Source organism: Tachypleus tridentatus, chromosome 1 (genome assembly GCF_004210375.1).
Source record: "Tachypleus tridentatus isolate NWPU-2018 chromosome 1, ASM421037v1, whole genome shotgun sequence".
Lineage (NCBI taxonomy): Eukaryota > Metazoa > Arthropoda > Merostomata > Xiphosura > Limulidae > Tachypleus > Tachypleus tridentatus.
This window is the reverse complement of record NC_134825.1, coordinates 69,637,292-69,656,537: the sequence shown is the minus strand read 5'-3', so window position 1 is coordinate 69,656,537 and position 19,246 is coordinate 69,637,292. Positions and strand designations below refer to the sequence as shown.

The 19,246-nt window shown below is 34.0% G+C and overlaps 1 protein-coding gene and 1 long non-coding RNA gene across 5 annotated transcripts in view; one reads left to right on the top strand and one right to left on the bottom strand.

The window, feature by feature from the left end:
• Positions 1-2,643: 2,643 nt before the first annotated feature.
• LOC143251582 (uncharacterized) overlaps positions 2,644-19,246 on the bottom strand; it is a 50,115-nt gene continuing 33,512 nt past the window's right edge. For 3 of the 4 annotated variants that reach the window (XM_076502874.1, XM_076502857.1, XM_076502870.1), the window contains 2 exons: positions 11,720-11,991; positions 2,644-7,320 (listed from right to left, as the gene is read on the bottom strand). In XM_076502874.1, the coding sequence (XP_076358989.1) occupies positions 6,338-7,320; positions 11,720-11,957 (1,221 nt within the window). In that variant the 5' untranslated portion in view covers positions 11,958-11,991 and the 3' untranslated portion in view covers positions 2,644-6,337. Of the gene's footprint in view, positions 7,321-11,719; positions 11,992-16,990; positions 17,139-19,246 lie in introns of those variants that run through there. The other variant, XM_076502865.1, reaches the window with a different exon arrangement.
• LOC143251623 (uncharacterized) overlaps positions 8,408-19,246 on the top strand; it is a 44,067-nt gene continuing 33,228 nt past the window's right edge. The window contains exon 1 of the long non-coding RNA XR_013028631.1: positions 8,408-8,851. This is a non-coding gene — a long non-coding RNA (uncharacterized LOC143251623). The remainder of the gene's footprint in view (positions 8,852-19,246) is intronic.

Sequence of the window (19,246 nt, the reverse complement as noted above, 5' to 3'; positions counted from 1 at the left end):
GGAGACGCACTACAATGCCAAACAAGGACACTGCAGCAACGCCAGGGTTTCGTGAGCACTATACCCAAACACCAGCATCAGATACAATGTCCACAACACCTGTTGAGAACATCCAACACTGGTACTTAGGCAACCCAAGCCCAAATGGACCAGCCGACTGACCCTAGGGGGCCACCCCAAGGTCGCCCATCTACAGAAATTCAAAGCCAAAGTGGTGTGTTAGGGTTTGACCCCTCAACCACCAAGATCCTCTCCTTCACGGTTCACCACGCATGGCAAACACGTGAGTGGATGTTTAGATACCATAGAAAATAAACTGAAAGAACAGACCCTTCCCTGGGAGATCCCCTCAACACGTACAGGAATCCACACCGAAGGGAAAAAAACATCTGCATACAAATTTAGAAATCACTACCTGAATATATCTGTAAAGGTATATTATAAACTTATTTTTGTTGTCTTTTTTGGCAACGTGAAATTCAAGACTATTTGGATCATTACAATATTACATTATATGGGCCTATAATATACTTCTCTGTGTATTTAAAAATCATTAATGTAAAAACAGAAGTGTATGGCTTATATATAATACATGTTTAAGAAATTCATAGATAGAAGAAGGTTTATGTGATCATAATACAAGAATAATTTCGACGGGAGAGTTTACACACGTATTTTGGTTATAATCAGTTGTATTATGATTACACACTTAGATGACCAATAGCTGTAATCCTCTTTTTAGTTCACCAGAAGGCAATCTCTAACCAATTCACTAAGGTTTTATTCGGTCTGCTCACCTAGTTAATAATTACCATTCTGTGACCACTCAACTTGATGAAAAAACGTCAGTTGACTGCTCTGTGACCATCCACATAGATGGGTAAAGTATTAAACTACTCTATAACGCCCAACTAGTGTCGTGTGATTTTAAACAAGTGGGTAGACAATGACAACGTATGATTAAGTTGATTGGTTGTCCACTACAATCTACTGCAATTAGGTTAGATAGAGTTGTCGCAAGGCAGTCGATTATATCTTGATCAGTTTAGATGGGCATTATTTTTTTCCGCATATTAGATAAGTGGCTACAGGACAATTATGCTCGCTGTATTAAAGACATGAAATATCGTACGAACTAATTACAAATGAATAAACAGAAACAAATCATTATTTAACGTAGACGTAAGAATATTTAGTACGACAATTAGTTTCAACGAAAATGCTAGATGTGAGTGTTGCTAAGCCAAGTGATTTTATCGTTATTTTTAACCAAAAGGCAATATGTTTATGCCATTTAAGAAAGTAAATAAATATTATACCAACTCTACATCGCTGGAAGGCGTTATATGCATGTGAAAATTAAAAGTGTTGGAGCTTTAGTTAGAGATCAGATCTACTAGCTATGTTCTGAAATTATTGATGTACATATCTGTTGTCGTTATACGATACGAGCAGGGTTGTGGTTCAACAATTTATAAATATTCAAAAGCCTTATGCTATTCATGGATCATGACAAAGGTATATAAAAAATGATTTCAATTATGTAACTTGATAACGCAGTTGAAGAGAAGGATATAGCCCCAGAAAAACACCAATAACACAGACCTCTAATTATATACAGCCTACATCTTCGTAAACGTACGTGGATTAAGCAAGTACACAATCACTTAGTAGAGAAACATCAAGCCGACAAAACAAACATAGCCACAATCCAAAAGATTTGCCGTACATAAACCAAACATTAATACAACTCAAGGAAATATTCAAGCAGCAAATATCCCGCACTTACATACAACAAAATCATCGGAAACAGTAACTACAAGTAAGGAACCTAACCCTAATATACAACCAGCCAAAAAAAACATGCACCGATTTCATAATAGAATACCAAAATCTTCAAAATCACGAAGGTAGCATCACTCTTCTCATAGATGTAGTCAACCAACCTCTTACACCACACATACTCCATACATTCATGAAGAAAAATTCAACAAATATATATCTAGTGTGGTACCAAACAAGCCACCATTAACCAGATTTTACAATATCACCTCGAACAACATATCATACGTGTACTGACAAGATATTTATGCTTCTGATAATGTAGTCCAGAAAAAAGAATTACGTTTACGAAAGAATCATTTTGTGGACTAATAATGTGATCAAACTGAATGTGTTGGTAAATGACACGAAATGCTACAAGATAAATTTAATGTACATGGTGCTAAATAGAGTAATTAGGAAAAGTAAAATAAAAAATATTGAATTAAAATACATCAAGAACGGAAGAAGAGGTCTAGTTTGTACCTGACCCGCTCAGGTCGTCCACTACAAACTAAATACCGGTCTTCTCTTTCACTCTTTTACCTTATCATCATTTAAATATCTCATGTCACAAGCCTTCTGGCGTCGAGGGATCTTTGACCGCCAATTAGTGCGTGAAGTAAACAGTCATCTTGAAAAGATTGCTGTACCGATCTTTTGGAGATCAACGTTGTCATACAAAAATGTATTTCGCAAAATATGCGTATACAGGTTTGTGTATTACAACATCCATACTTCTGTTATGTATCATTACAATAACATTTATTTCACTAGCGTATATTTACTATTTGAGGCGTAAAAGAAATATACAAATAGAAGTTTTTCACTATTGCTTGTTTATTTACGAAAATACATTAAGTACTAGCTGTACATGAACTGTTTATGCAACATCCGTAACACATTTACATATAACATACACAGCAGCATAAAAGAGCTTATTAGACAAACCGACATTTTCGGTAGCCGTTATCCAACTTATATACAGACTTCTTCAGAATTCACTGACACAATAAAATGTATTCTTGTATAGAAAAAATCTTTATACTACCCCAAATAACTATCTATCAAAGAGAATACAATGAATAATAAACACAGTTTTCTCCAGCTGTGAACTAACTGTAGAGCTTTGGACTAATTTTGTCGGCACATAAGTACAAAATACAACTACACGATTGGGCTTATAATAAGCAAGTATGTCTTGAAATGACTGAAAAAGAGAAAAATTGCACTTGTAATAGCGGTTTGGAAAGTTTGACTGATAGTTTTTAACGAAAACTTTTAAAGCCACTGGCACCTAAATTCCACATAACTTGGACAAAATAAAATAAATCAAATGCAATTTTGAAAGATCAAATTTTTAGCTTATGTTTATTTGCCTTCCTTTAAATTGCATTCTATTATCATGAAATTTTCATTCGAAGAAAGGTATGAACTCAAAATATACCCTGGAAATAAATACTAATATATGTATCGAAGCAATTAAAATGTTCTGATTTGATGATGTGATTGAAGAAAAGCTATTTCTCCGAAATGTTTATATTGTTTGTTATATGTACATATTGTTATATGTACATGTATTGTTACACACACATATACATCTTTGAGAAAAATCGCAGATTTCCAGGATTAGGAATATTGACAGATGAAAGTATAAAACGTTCTTTTAAAACAGTTTTAACAAAACGCCATTTCAAAAATGTTTTAATTTATATATATTAATTTCATCGGTAAGAAATCTACCTACAGTTCCACGCAACCCACAAAAACTAAAGTTATCACAAAGTATTACGGGCATTTATTAAAATTGCCAGTGACTTAATTGCAGATTATAAACAAAGATGTTTATTGTACCTACTGGGTAATGAAGCACTTTCTTTCAACGGTTTTAGAAAGACGGACAAGCATCTTGTACAAATGTGTTTAAAACAATGATAAAAACCTATATTGTACAAACAGTGGTCGAAGTCAGAGACTATTTGATAGACGTCATCACTTTAAGTAGAATTAAAATGCTTATGTTCTTATATATAAAACAAATAACAAGCTTTAAATTTCATTATCAGCTCTATAATTCCTTGTTTGATTGGCAAAACTATTACTTCTATTTAACTTTCAACGTTTATAATTTAAATTTTAAACTCAGTAAATTCAACAAATGGGAAACCATTTCTACCCACAGTTTTTTAATATTAAATGAAACGCTACTTAAAAGTCTTATAATGCACAATATTTCACCTGCTTAACAATTAAAGTATTCGTTTCAAGTTTCAACGGCCGCAAATCATACTTACCAGGCACTGAGCACTTTTCACATTACAACAATAACAATAAGCAGTTACGTTATAGTTGCGATAGGCGCAAAAATTACAAAGAAATTATCCTATCTAATATTATCAATTGAACAAAACGCTAGAAAATTATATAGTTTCCTGTTCCTCGATAAGAATCTACTTAATATAATTCTATTATATGATTACAAATCCCTATCTGTATACCAAACACCACAAGTTGGCAAACGACAAGCCTAATGAAGAATAAAAAAAAAAAGGAACTATTTACAAATAATTGTTTCCATGGTCGGGTCGTCAACGATTATGTCATATGGTATAATATATAAAGTCTTTGCACCATGCAATAAGTGTTTTTATTCTAAAAATTCGAGCTAAGCTTTTCTAACCCTTGACTCGCGTATTAATGATAATACGTTCTGCAGAGCTCTGATTATTGAACATCAGAATTTTGAACGGTTTCTGTGTTTGTGATTTCAGTGCTTGAATAAAAGTTGCTGTAATTTAATAAGCACTGCTCTATGCAGGCAGAATAAAACACCTTTCAAGTTTGTTTGTGTTTATTTTCCGTGAGCAAAGCAGCATGTGTAATCTGAATAATTTGGTGAGTAATTTCCAACTATAGCTTCGAATCGTAAATCATATCACTGTATAGTGTAAAGAGGAAGACGGAATGTGTTGTGATCGTGTTCCTGCTGAACGACAGCCGGTTTTGCTTTCTTATTCGAAACACTGTTGAAACAAAAACATGCAAGTCTATTCTTATCCACGTGTCCAAAATTTTCGTTCACCAGCTGACCTTCCTGGGAGTCCTGACAAATTGTTAGGCGAGTAGAACTACAACTAGGTGAGGGTCTGCCCGGAAAGCCTAGGCACGTGGCTCTGGTTGGCCATCATCTCTTAATAGTTAATACATGTAGCAAAGAATAAGGAGAGTTTTATAGTGTATTTTACAAAGGTTAATACTTATTAGATAAAATAGATAAATTTGGAAACTAATAACATGTGATTTTAGATTACTAAACACTTAACAGAGAAGATTCGTATAATATCTTACTCAAAAAGTGTTAATGGTTTATCATGCCTTCCAACCTACACACAATTCACGATTTATATTACAAGATGGTTAACGCTCTGAAAACAAATCTTGGACGCTGTGGTTCATGGTTATTTATTGCATTTTGTTTTTCATTTCGCAATGGGACCATCATCCACAATTACACAGTTGTTTTAATTATCATTTGTATTATAAATAAAATTTCAATAATTAATTATAGTGAATTTGATAAAATAAATATGTACATATATATATGTAATGAATTATATTTATTTCAAATATACTTTAAAAGTTTAGAAAGTGAAAATACTGCGTTTACATGTATTTCTTGTTTGTCTGCCATTATTCATTTCGTACAGCGTCCCCTATTAACGGGTTCCTTGTTGTATAATGTCATAATATGAAATCGCGTAACCTTGAGCTCAATTCCACTGACTGCGCCTGTCTCTTGTTTACAGCACGGTGATGTTTAACATCACAAAGCTATTATCGTAGGTTTGTTCACATAAAAAATGTAAAAGTAGGAGTTAACTGTTTCGAAACAATTATTACACTCATTTAGCAGACCCTTAAATAATCAGAAAAACCTTTCACGTTTAAACTAAATAAATACAACTTACTATTACATTTCTAGTAATAATTATATCTTAAGATTATAATCACAAGCTGTCGAAATTATTAGATGTTGATAGAAATAGTTAAGGTTAAAAAAAAGGTGTCCCAAACTAGGCAAATTCCCAATAGAAATGCAATGATTCCATGTAGTTGACGTTCACTGGAGTAATGCAAAAGATAAGGTTAACATTTTATAGGTCACAAGCACTTTAGAACAGCTTTGCTTATAATTATACGTGATTTCTCTGTTGCTATTCGATTCTGATCCTAACTAAGAGGGCCAGTACCCCCTGTGACCCACATACTGTGCGTGGTCTCTCTCTCAACCAGCCTAACCCGTGCCAAAGTAGGACAATGAACATGCTTGTTGACGCTTTTGTTGTAATATTCAACTTTACGGCTGCCCGCACACACCGTGCTATTTACGTTTCAGCCACATTCTGTGATAAACAACACACACAAAAAAAAAAACAGAGATCATTTGATATAGTTTGAAAGGATGTCATAATAGCAATACGTATTACAAATATTTTAGCAAATATTTCATTTCACCTCATGATTCTAAAGATGCTAATAAACTCTGATACACAACCGAGTCCAAGACTGATACACCTTGAGAGATAAGTCCATCTGACAGGAATGAGTCATGGCTGATACGGTACTGAGTAGCACATGGGTTGGGTGATGCTGTTTGATGGCGCGAATTATGATCGTCCACAATCTTTCCTTTGTAACTATATGGCTGAGGATGTTTCTGATAGCCACTAACGACATTCCTGTTACTGTGGTTTGTACACGTGCAAACATCCGCATCACAGTTAACCAACTGTTCAGAAGTGAGTGTTTGTAGCCTGGATTGTCTACATGACGCATCGGCTCCTAAAACCTCTTCGTCCAGACCAAAGAGTTCATCATAGTTAGTTATATCTTCACTGCATGAAGAAAAATAAACAGAATCACTTCGAGGTTTTCTAGGAATGACATCAGAGGGCTCAGCATCGAAAGTCCAGCTTCTCGAAGTTGAGTTGGATGCGAGTGAGTCAGTATCTAAAACATAACATGTTCTTCCCATAACACGGTGGCGAGCACTTTTTTCTTCGCGGATTTCCTTCTGCAAACATTTGACAGTATTATTGATGAGAACCGAGCGACACAAAGAACCTTCTGGGTCCTTGATACGACGCAACTTGTTCATCGAAAGCTTTAAAACTTTACGTCGTTCGTCTTTCCAACGCATGCGTGGATTCCATAGCTGAGGTATGCGCCGACGAGAAGAAAGCATTATATCATCCATTGGCATTTCCTGATCCTGACACTTCTCCAAATGCTGATTACCAATTTCTTTACATTTCTCTTCCATTTCTGACACCACACCAGTAGCGGCCAGATCAACTTCTTTGTTGCTTTCAACGTTGGTAATATCTTCATAATCTTTCTTTGGCCGTTTTACCGAGAAATCCTCATCTTGATGAAGTTTTCTTTTGTTGTCGTTAGAGGGCAGCTCTCTACCCTCAGGGCTGTTACCACTAGCTGACCCTGAAAGTAGAAGAACAGAACTGATTATAACCTCCACAGTTGGAATACTCAGCGTGCGAGACCCTGTTTTGAGAGCAATGACCTAGCTGTAATAAACGTGCCGCATCTAGTAGCAAGAAGCTAACACCCCCTTCCCCTCTATCTTCTAAAATATTCCTGATCAATTTCCTTTTCTACTGCATTTTTCTTAACCAGAACCACCTGGTTTGTGCACCCTACAGCTGTGACCTCGTGGCCATATGTCAGACATTATATACAAATAAAACCTTAAAACGTCCCTTTTTCGCGCAACTGATCCTTACTGCTCTTTGGAAACACCGAAATAACTTCATTTCAAACGGTCATAACAGAGTGATGAATATTCCTAAAGTTATAACCACATGTACAAAGAACTGATGACTTAAAAACTATTGTGAACAATTATGCTAAAATGTATCTAATCAGCACTGTTGCACAGAAAAAAGAGCGTTTTCAAGTATATCCAAGTAATCCTATTTTATGAATCAAAGAACGCCATCAGAAATGTTTACATGTGTTGAATGATAACATTAAAAATGCATTGTTTTCAATAGGTCTTGTGAAACTTGCTATTCCATTGAACATTTTTGCATAGTGTAACATAAAATTAAAACTGTCACTTTTAGCATGTTTAATGTCACTTTTTTTTATAATAACTATCTTAATGAAGAGTGGATTTTCTCCAAAGAGACATTTAATATTTTTAAAAAGTATTAACATCTCTACTTCCTACCATACATAAACTATCACAGAATTAAATATGTTTGTTTTCAGACATCTTCAATCTACGACCTGCTATTACATGAAGGTTACGTGAGAAATTGGTTTAATTATGACAAAATCATCAATAAAAAGTTTTCACTCCTTTCTCAACCAGACTGACTTGTACAGTTTAATTCCTCACAAGCTTGAGAATCATATGTAGCCACATTAAATAAGTGGATTATTATTCTGCTGAGCAACTAAAGTTGGGACTGGTTTAAAAACAATTTCGAGCTTAGTTTTAAAGTTACAAGATTGTATCATACAGGTAGCATACACAATTTGTTTCTAGATAGATTGCCACTTAACATTTTTTTGCAAGTTAAAACTGTAACTTAGTTGAATTGGGTTTATTAGTTTACACCATTACTTTTACAAGTGAGATGACCGATTTGTCAAACAAAATCAAATACAAAAAAACAGTAGCAAGTTTTTCTTGCTAAAACGCTAGAAGCTTGACTTGTAAGTTTGTTTAAAGTGTTGTGTCATATAAAAGTAAAGAATGTTGAAACTTCATGCATTATTTGTTTCAGGGAAAACACTCTTAAAAGTCAAGGATTTTTGCCAGTTTTCCACTCACAACTGGTCTTTACTAGAGATAAGTGTTCACCAAGTAACGTGAAGAAACGACCTTCATTGGCTTGATCAACAGACACAAATACGTCATGTTTACAACTTGCGCAATGTCTCTACGATTCTCGAGTATGTGCATCAACTAATTACAGAGCTCAGACAAAATAGTACCCGTACAGTAAGTACCCTTTTGCTTATAACTAGTCTCCTCACCTATTCAATTAGCAATATCAAACCCAACGTGTTTCAGATATTATTTAAAACAATATTCTTTGATTTATTCGATTTAATTAGATTTTTTTAGTAACATCTAATTGTTTGTTTCGGATATTCGCTCAAAGCTTCATAAGGACTATCTGCTCTAGTCGTATCTAATGTTGAACTGATAAACTAGGAGGAAGATAGATTATTCTTAGGCTACTCTAATGAAACAGTGGAAATTCACAGTCACTCTTATAACTCGCGTACGGCCCAAAAGTGTAAAACTATGGACCCTGAAATACATAATTCGGTACGTTAACCGTAAGGCCACACTCATCTTTCACAACACTTTTTAATATTATTATTTTTAGGAAAACTTTATTTCTGTTCTAATTACTAATCATACTTTAAATGATGGATTAATATGCTGGTTTTCATTATGCTACATTAAAAATTACACGCCGCAAAATTTTGCTAAAAGAACTTTCTGTGAAATATTTTCGAGTCAGATGGTGTACTATTAAAAACACTTTACTTCAGTTTTAAAAACAAGTATTATAACTACAACATGTGAAAATAAAATCGAAAAATAATAAAAAATTACAATTTATTAGGAAACGTGAGTTATCGTTATTTATTACCACTACACCTAAAATTGTAGATGGGAACAGGATCCATATGGCTTTTATCGACTTTCCAAACAAATTTTAATGAATTAATCGTAATAAAATCTGCTTATGCATACAACTGGCCGTTAGTAACGATAAGTGTTCATGTCCAAAGAAACGGCTTTCACTGGCAGAATCAACAGACACAAATACGTCATGTTTATAATTTATGCAATGTCTATATGATTCCATACTAAATATTAGAAATTAATGTAGGTTTTCATTATAATGAGCTTAAAGGTATATTTATATTTTACGTTTTAAAAGTAATCGAAACTGACGTCTGCTCTACTAGCAGAGCCAAAATAGTCCCATAACAGGTGGGCTAATATTTTCAACAGTGTTAGCAATAATTAACCACAATAGTTCACATAAAAGGATTAAACAAGATGTTAAAAGAAAATACAGTATGATGCGTGATTTAATAAAAGTCGTGATAATATAAACCAATGGTACTAAACTTATTGAACTTTGAATAGTATTGGTAATAAATATTGACTTTGTACGTGACTTAAGGTAAGAACCAAGTGAATAGACATAAACTAAACACCCATTAAGAAATAAAAATGTAAGAAAAAATATAATTATTACAACACATTTCATGTTGTATTATTCATTGAAAGCGATTAACATAATGAATCTTATCGTTTTTGTAAGTCCTAGTACGTTTTTCTAGATGTGTACATACAGGATATTGCGTTATTTTGTTACTATACACCACCAGTTTTATAACAATTTACTAATTACGTCATAGTTCATGTTAACCTCTTCACTCAGATGGCAATATTTATTCCCCGTGCGGAACATTTTGTTATAATGCTGAAGTTTTTCTTACATAGTTTCAAATCCACTAAAACAATTTATTTATGATTTTATGATAGAATCTTTTGTCGTGTGATGTCATATTCATTAACATTTTAGTATCGAAAACGTATTTGAAAAAAATCTTACGACTTTTTTAACATTCACACTTTTCATTATTATGAGATGGTTGGGACGTAAACCTATCGTAAGAGTAAAAACATAGTATATATTTTATTTGTGAAAAGTGTTATTACGTAAAAACAGCGATAGTGAATGTCGGAGAAACCCCAAATTTATACAAAAATGTGTGTGAAAACATGATATTCCGTTGGATAGATCACTTTATCTACACAATACATATGATAATCGCGAGAGAACTTGTAAATTATCTCGAAACACTTTGTAAGTTTAACAAAACCAAATACATTTGTTCCGTTTGTACGTAGAAAAATGTATCCTAAACGTTTGTCATCCGCTTACAATAAATATGGTTTCTTGTCTCTCATTTTTTTTAATGAGTGAAAGATTGAGTCAAATGACAAGAAAATAATAGAGGGATTCATACTGATGTATTGTAGTAATTAGTTACTATTTTCATTAGTAAAAATTATATTAAAGTGCTCAATTTTTCATTATTGTACTATTAATTATAATATCTCTAGCCCCCAAACAGATCATTTGCGCCGCCCTGGATGAGGGGTGGAGCCCTCCACACTTTGGGAAAACACTAGAATGTGACATAGACTTTTACTGTAAAACCCAACGCACACACAAACTTACAACATGTCGATGACCTCACAGTGCAATGTAATACAAGGGTTAAGTTAAAGTGCAGGCTCTCATGAAACAATCACATTGGTGTTTCTCTTCATTTAGTTTGTAGAAGTACTTTCAACATTTTTCATGCAAGATAAAAAAAATTCAAGATAAAGATATTCAAGAAAAGTAACTGATTATCAAGGTACAAACGAAATCGGATTTCTCAGTTTCTATACTATGTAATTATTTTATTTGATATTACATTGTTTATCTAATTTTTATTATGTGAACGAGACAGCAATTTGACGAGACTTTTCAGCCGTCCTGTTTAGCAAGATAACTGAAACTTAAAAGCACATTTTCCCGACCACAATTTATATTCCTAGTTCATTGACCCATTTGAACCTAACTGGTTTTAGAAAAGAAAAAGACACAAGTGCAGTATAGAGATTATTCTAATAAACTGGTTACACGTACAGACAAAGAGGTCATTATATATTTATACATATATACATCTTCTGAGCAAACAGCGCCATCTCATCGGACAAGTAGTAAAAGGAAAACAAAACCTTCTCTCCAATAAGTTCAAGTTGGTATGTTATAAAGTGCCTTACCTGGAACAATTTTTGATGCATCGTTGTCGTGAGTTGTCTCGGGCAAATCGCGTAACGTCGACGGCCATTCGACTGAAAGCAGTACAGATTCGAAATCCAAAGGTTCACTGTCAAAACCACAAGGCATGCTTGATGTGTTTATATTTTCAGAAAACAGGAAAGAGTTTGGAGGGTAATTATTACAAAATAGGGAAGAATTTGGGCAGTTACTACAAAACGCTGGTAACACTAAGGTCATCCTGTACTTGGCTCATCGGTTCAACTTCTTCCACCTGGAAGAAAACAAAGTACTTATTTTAATCAGCGTAGTTTCGTCTTCCACCGAGATGTTATCGTCGAAGGTTATCTAATTCAAAAGCGCCTATCAACAAAACAAAAATTCAATACACTTCACGTTCCATCTAACCAGTCCACTCTCCAACATTACTCGACGAAATCTGACAGTTCAACTACTTGCGGGCGACGCCGTGCCCAAGGCAGGGCATCGGCAGCGCCCTCTGCCACCCTACAATACCTATACACATATATGTTCGTGTTGCGGAACGTTAGGTTAATTGCAGCAAAACTGGTATAACAACGCCACCGCGAAGAAATTTAGAAAAAGAAAGGCGACTCCGGTTTGTACATAGTTCAGTTAAATTGGGGGTTCGTTACCTTTGGGCCAGATTCAGATTATGACCTAAATGATGAAAGCCCAAAGTTATAGAGAAGTTGTAAGTGGTGTTGATGTCCGACCGACTGACTGACTGAAGAACCAAACTTGTACTACACTGTTAACTGTCTGTGATGAACTATACTAGAACATATGTTGTTCTAGCCGTATGTTCATTACCAATTCATGAGCTTTTACTCAACAGTGTTTATTTCAGTGTTATATCACAATAAAAGAGTTATTTGTATTTTAAACCTTCACAAACATCCCATTTACATCAATTATTAAATACGTTATACACTTAATAACGCCGAAAAGAATAATTTAAAAACAATTCAACAAGATTGTTTGTTTGCTTTTGAATTTCGCGCAAAGCTACACGAGAGCTATCTGTGGTAGCCGTCCCTATTTTAGCAGTGTAAAAGTAGAGAGAAGGCAGCTTGTCATCACCACCTACCGCCAACTCTTGGGCTACTTTTTTACCAGCGAATAGTGGGATTGACCGTTACATTATAACGCCCCCACAGCTGAAAGGGCAAGCATGTTTGGTGTGACAGGAATTCGAACCCACTACCCTCAGATTACAAGTCACGTGCCTCAACCACCTGACCATGACGGGCCATGATAGAAAATAACTTCATAAATAGCTCTTCAAATAAAACGTTAGCATAACTAAAGGATGAGACAGTGCTAGTGAGTTTTTATTGCTCTATACAAGACTGATTAGGGCACATCATTCGAGGTTGAAGACTGAGCTGAAGTTTATACCTCTAACCTTGAAGACCCCCTACACTGATGACTTGTTAAGTATACATAAATAACAGAAACGAAAATTTAATGGTTTATTTTTTCGTGCTATGATTTTTCATATCCCACATATTAGAATTTGTGTTGGAGACATAACAACTTCGGAAAAATAAAACAACACTGTTCTCTATTAGTCCTACGATTTATATAAAGGATTCCAGTTCAATTACCAATTCGACAGGTTTTATCAAAACAAAATATATAGTTAAAAACGGTTAAAATATTTGCTCAAATAAAGAGAGTATTAATAAGCGTTTGCTGAATTTCAATATATGATAAATTTTAATAATAATAATAAACAAGCAAAATGGCTTTTTCGAAAAGTTTCAAACTTGGAAATGAAAGTAGGAGAAACCTGCTAATGCTCATAGACTTCAATGAAAACAATGATAACAGCAATGTCTGACAGGAGGCTAGTTAGTGCCTATGGATACAATTACCCCGACCTTGCTCTGCGGCCTTCTTCAAGCAAGAATGCCAAAAAGTGGTTCATGAGGCTCGCAAGCATATTGGATGGTGCTGAGTGCAACGCGCCTGCCACGATACACTCATGAGGATAACACCCCAGGCGTGTGCCGACCCGATTCAGAAAGGTAATACCAACACAGCGTGGGATGAAGGAAAAACCGGTTGACTTCTGTTCGAAAATGTTTTGTCTTAAAAAGAAAAGGATACGTCATGGATCCTTTTCAAGTAAATGTTTAGAACTTCCCCACTACCTATCCATATGCCTGCTTATCTTTCGTTTATATATATATAATTTAATAAATATCACTAAAATCGTAACTGGCTCTCTTATATGCTGCATTCACACATACAAATAAAATGTACTTAACATGTGTTGTTCTACCATGTTATTTGTATTTAAATTATGCATCTATATTTTGTTGTTGTTGTTTTTTTATCAAGATAATTAACCTACAACGAACAGCGTCACACTTCCTCTAACGTTCCAATCTCTCCAGTTCTTGTGTAAGTACAAGTGTAACAATAAAGGTGAACGCCCAGTTCCCTTTACTGTTACGCTTGCTCACAGTTCATGATAAGACTAACTTACAGTTACATTTATGAGGAGTATAGTTGTGATAGAAATGTATTATTAATACTTACGCTATTCTACAGTAACAAAAAGCCATCAGGTCTGTAGCCTTGAGGAAATGATGATTGTAATTTTGTGTCAGATGGAACTTTTTAACATTTACACACTTCTTCTGTTAATTTGTGTTTATAAGCGCAGAGCTACACAACGGGGTATCTGTGCCATACTCTCAACTGTTTCTGAAATCAAATTTTTAGTTATGGGTCCTCAGATTTGCTGTTGAGTCTGCATGGAGCTCTATATTTGGCGATTAATACAAATCTTTATACTTTTAAATGCACAACATCTTTACGAGTGATAAAACCTGTAAACAAACTCGCTTATAACAACGTTTGGGCTTCACAAAAGATAAAATTACGAATTACAAAACCTACTAATTCGCCAGTTCTTTCTGAGTGATGATTAAATGTTAATAATATAAAACTTGATGTTAATAAAATCGTAAACTTAATTCTGATTTCTAATGACTAATTTAAATATAATCAATAAAAATAAACTTAACCAACTTAATGTAGTTCAGACCGAAACAAGCGTTCAAGTAATAGATGATATAATTAGCCCCTCGTATCCGAGTTGACCCGATAAACCCTGGTACTGGACGAAAAGCGTGTTCGCTACTCTATATAACAGATATAACGTGGTTGACTTATTATTTAGTTCTTCACCAGTTTCATTCAAAAGTTCGTATAATTAATGTTCAGTTCCGCATGTGACAATTTCTAACTCATGAATATTACAAAATAAAATCTCTAAATAGTAATTTGTCACTTACTATCCGTATGAGAGATACACGAAGTATTTTCAAACACATAAATCTTGTATTACCATATGCAAACCATCACGGGAGATTAATTTGTACTTAATTTAAATTTATAAAACCTAGTTGAAGAAAAAATTAAAATACACTCAAATCTATAAGCATTATGGGACGTAAGAGTTTCAAATATAAACAGCGCGAATAATAAAACTTTGTTTGTCTCCAAAACCTGCAAGGCATTGTAAACAAACAACACGCAAGACATAACCACATACCTTGTAGCCACTTAAAACCTCAGTCATTCAAGCTGCTAATACGTTGTAATAATACAATTTAATATGCTTTGTGTGATGCATAATAGTTACCATTATTACCACAAAATAACCCGTCTATTTTCTTTGTGTGCAGTATCCAAAATTGAGAAAGTTTTGCGTCTCATATCCTAGTAACAATTAACAGCTCATATTCATTCCATAATCAAATAACAATATGCTTTCTTTATGAAAACTGTTTCAGAGGCAGGTGGCATTTTAACCTTTTTTCTAAATATTAGGCCTAGGTCACAAGTAACATTTTTGAAATTCTAACAGGTGAGGCACCATTTATTTGGAGCTCACGGCAACAACCATCTGTTTTAACCACTTGACACTACACGCCAGGAAGTTATATAGATGTGCATTCAGGTCACTCAAATGCCCTAGATTCTTCAAAGACAAATCTAGGTCTCTCGGAAGAAAATTACTCACCATGGTGTATAATACGAAACTGTAATAATTGAACTAAGTTTTTACAGGCACTAGGTAGTTTTTAGACAGCTGAAAATATACTATCTTTATACTGTACGCAGGGATAGTTTATATTTCAAATAAACGTTAACAGCTGCGCTTACATAATTTATTACTCATATTCATATTTATTATTAATATTAAAATAAAGCATTATTAAATAACTTTTAAATGTAACCTTTTTTTGAAGACATCATATAAAGGGGGTTTTAACCTCAAGAAGTGAACCCGCAACTCAATATGTGGAATTTTCTTGAATTTTTAGAAAATAATTTAAACAATATAAAATACGTAATAGGCAAACATGAATTAATGTTATGCCTTTTTTTTTTGTGCAGCGCCATCATCAGGACGCTTCATAATGACGACCTTTGTAAGAGTATCACAAAACATCTGGGGCGTAATTTAACATTTTAATAAAAAATATTATCTATTAAGTTGTTTAATAAGCCAGTGTGGAGAAATCTAGAAGATAAAACAAGGGAAGGACATTTGGGAGACAATATTATGCAGAACTGTCTGGAAAACAAAGAAAACAGAAGTGATTTTGGGAACAAATAATCACGTATAACGTGAGAAAAAAAATATAATTTGAAGAGAAAACTATGCAGAATTATTTGGGAAATAAACAAAATAGGAGTAACATTAAATATGTAACATAAAAAAAACAACACAACATTCTTTCAAACTTCAAAACTACGCAGAACTATTTGGAAATTAAGTAAAACAGGAATAACATTTGTAACAAAATCATGTGGGAAAATCTAGTAAATAAAATAATGAATTGTCATCTGAAAGACAAAACTATGCAGAACTATTCTGTAAAAACCGAAGTAGGAATAGCTTAGAGACAAAACAGTAATGAACAACCTTGGAAATAACACAATGGAACATCATCTGAGAAATCATAACGTAAGAGATAGAAACTAGGCTCTAATTTCCATCCTTCCAGCTTTACAAATAATTTATGGAATTTTAAAAAGAGTTAATATTTAATCGCAACTAAACAACATTAAATCAACCCCAGTTCCAGTCATTATGTAGTGTAATGGAAACAAAACTGGGTACTTTCAATTCCAAGAAATTTATAAAATACAATGCAAATGTTCAAACAAACAATATTGATAACGTTACAGTGCCGGTTGTGTTAAACATAACCTTAAAAACTCACCCTACGTTTGATTCATTAAGCTTCACGTGGAAATACAAATCTAATGTAGAAGTGTCCCCAAGACACACGATCAGCTGACCAAGTCTCATACAGACCGAGATTAGATAACTCCCTATTCTTCCCCTGCTTTGTAGACCGAAAGTTCTACCCATGCGCGTTTCCTTGACCTTCTTCTGGCTTTTGAGTGCTATTGGTACAGCTAGTCCAGGCGCACGTGTCTGATAAACGCGTGTTACGCACCGACACTTGCGAGTGTCCAAACATGGTATAGCAACAACAGTAGTTACGAGCTGAGGATTTCTTGATATATGGTTCTGCAGATAATCAAATTTATTCCTTATAGTTATTCGTTTCCTACTATACTTCCAACAATGAGTTCTGCGAAACTGCTCCATTTAATCCATGATTTTCTGGATGACACAGACCACTACTGTATTCATTTCCATTTGTCTGGGTTCAATACACTTTCAGTTTTTTTTTCAACAAACTTGGCACATACATCAGTTGTCAGTATTAATCAGTCCGTTAGGTTTACAACGAAGTTCGAGACGTATTGTTTCTTTGTCTTTCTTTTTAATTCATAATGGTTCTCTGAATAAATTCACTATTAATATTATAAGGCTGAATTAATAAGTTTCGGTTTAGGCCCTGTAATTTATAGACATTTTAAAATTCTGACCAACTTTAATCACTTTCAGAATCGTGACTGGCAACTAATAAATCGTATATTTTATTCAATATGCTTTAATCTAAACAATGTAGTTTCCAACTCCTCACTGTTTAGCTCAGCTTTCAGTGTGAACACACATAGCAGCAGAAACGTTTATCTCCAAGTAGTAAGTTTCAGTTTCGACCTCAAGTCTCCCAATGGCTCAGCGGCAGCTCAATAGGTCAATAACACTAAAAATCGGGTTTCGATACCCACAGTGGCCACAACATAACTTAAATTACTCATTTAATCCGATCTGCCTGATAAAACATACATATTTTATTATCAAAATGAGAAAGTACTAGAAATTAATTTTATCGGTTCTTACTTTATTTATATAATTTGTCTATATAAATACATAAGTACACAGTTCTAATACTATAAGTTATATCAACTGTATATAGACGCACTACATATTAATGGTAGGAATTAGTACAAAAACCGAAAGCGAGATATCGCTTATGAGAATCTGATTTAAAAGAAAAAAATGCTCCTTGCCAGTCCTTTCCCGTTATAAATCAATGAAAAATAAGAGGGCAAGCAGTGGAATGTTTTTATTTGTAGGTTAAAACCTCATAATAGAGAACACTGTTTTGGTTTACATATAATACAATACTAAAATGAAAACCACGTTCATATTAGTTTTAACGGCCCTTATTATGAATTTATCCCCAATAAAAATGTGGTATAGTCTACTGGTAAAACCCATTCAATTATTAATTGTTCTTCAGCAGATAAACTGGAAATGGGGGTTGGGATATAAAATACGCAACACGTTTAATTATACTAAGTAAAAAGGAAGAACACATAATATCCGGTATTCTAATCCTGCCGGCAACAGGTTTTTTCCATACCCAACTGTGGTAACTTTATTATTTTACACTACAATCTGCAAGAGTCGTTTGCAAAATTTAAACAGAGAAAACATCTTTTGTTATCTAAACTGTAAGAATTTCCCATTGCATAGGGTTTTTCCAGCTTCATATAAAAGATACTTCATGTAACCTCTAACACATTTCTCTCAACAGTACAAGGGACCAATGAGACTTCATAACGATTTGGTATTGCACATAATAGACGGCTTGTTCTCGCATTTGATTAATCCTTTCTTAGCTCGTGGCACGCAGTACGAACTGGTTATACATTATATACGCGCGCGCGTGTGTGTGTATATGTATGTACCACGCTGCTTCCATGATGAAAAAGCACAGATCAATCAACGCAATAGCAGCCCAAGTCCTTCTCTCAACAAGCGACAGGAAAGTATGGCTGTTTTTTTGTGGTCCATTTGGCTGATTAAAAGATATCAAACTGCTCAACTTAATTATTGTACATTGTCCAGGGAATGTAGTGCACAAGGCACAATATTTAAATAAGCTTTATGAAGTGATGTTAATCCTAAGGCCTGTAGATACAATATTTCCAGTAAAAATTCTATGAAATTTTCCAATAAAATTATAATCTTTGTCTCGGGTACTTAAGCTGTAAACAAACAAACAATAAGCCATTGTGACATGGAACAGTATTTTTACTCAAAAATCAAAATT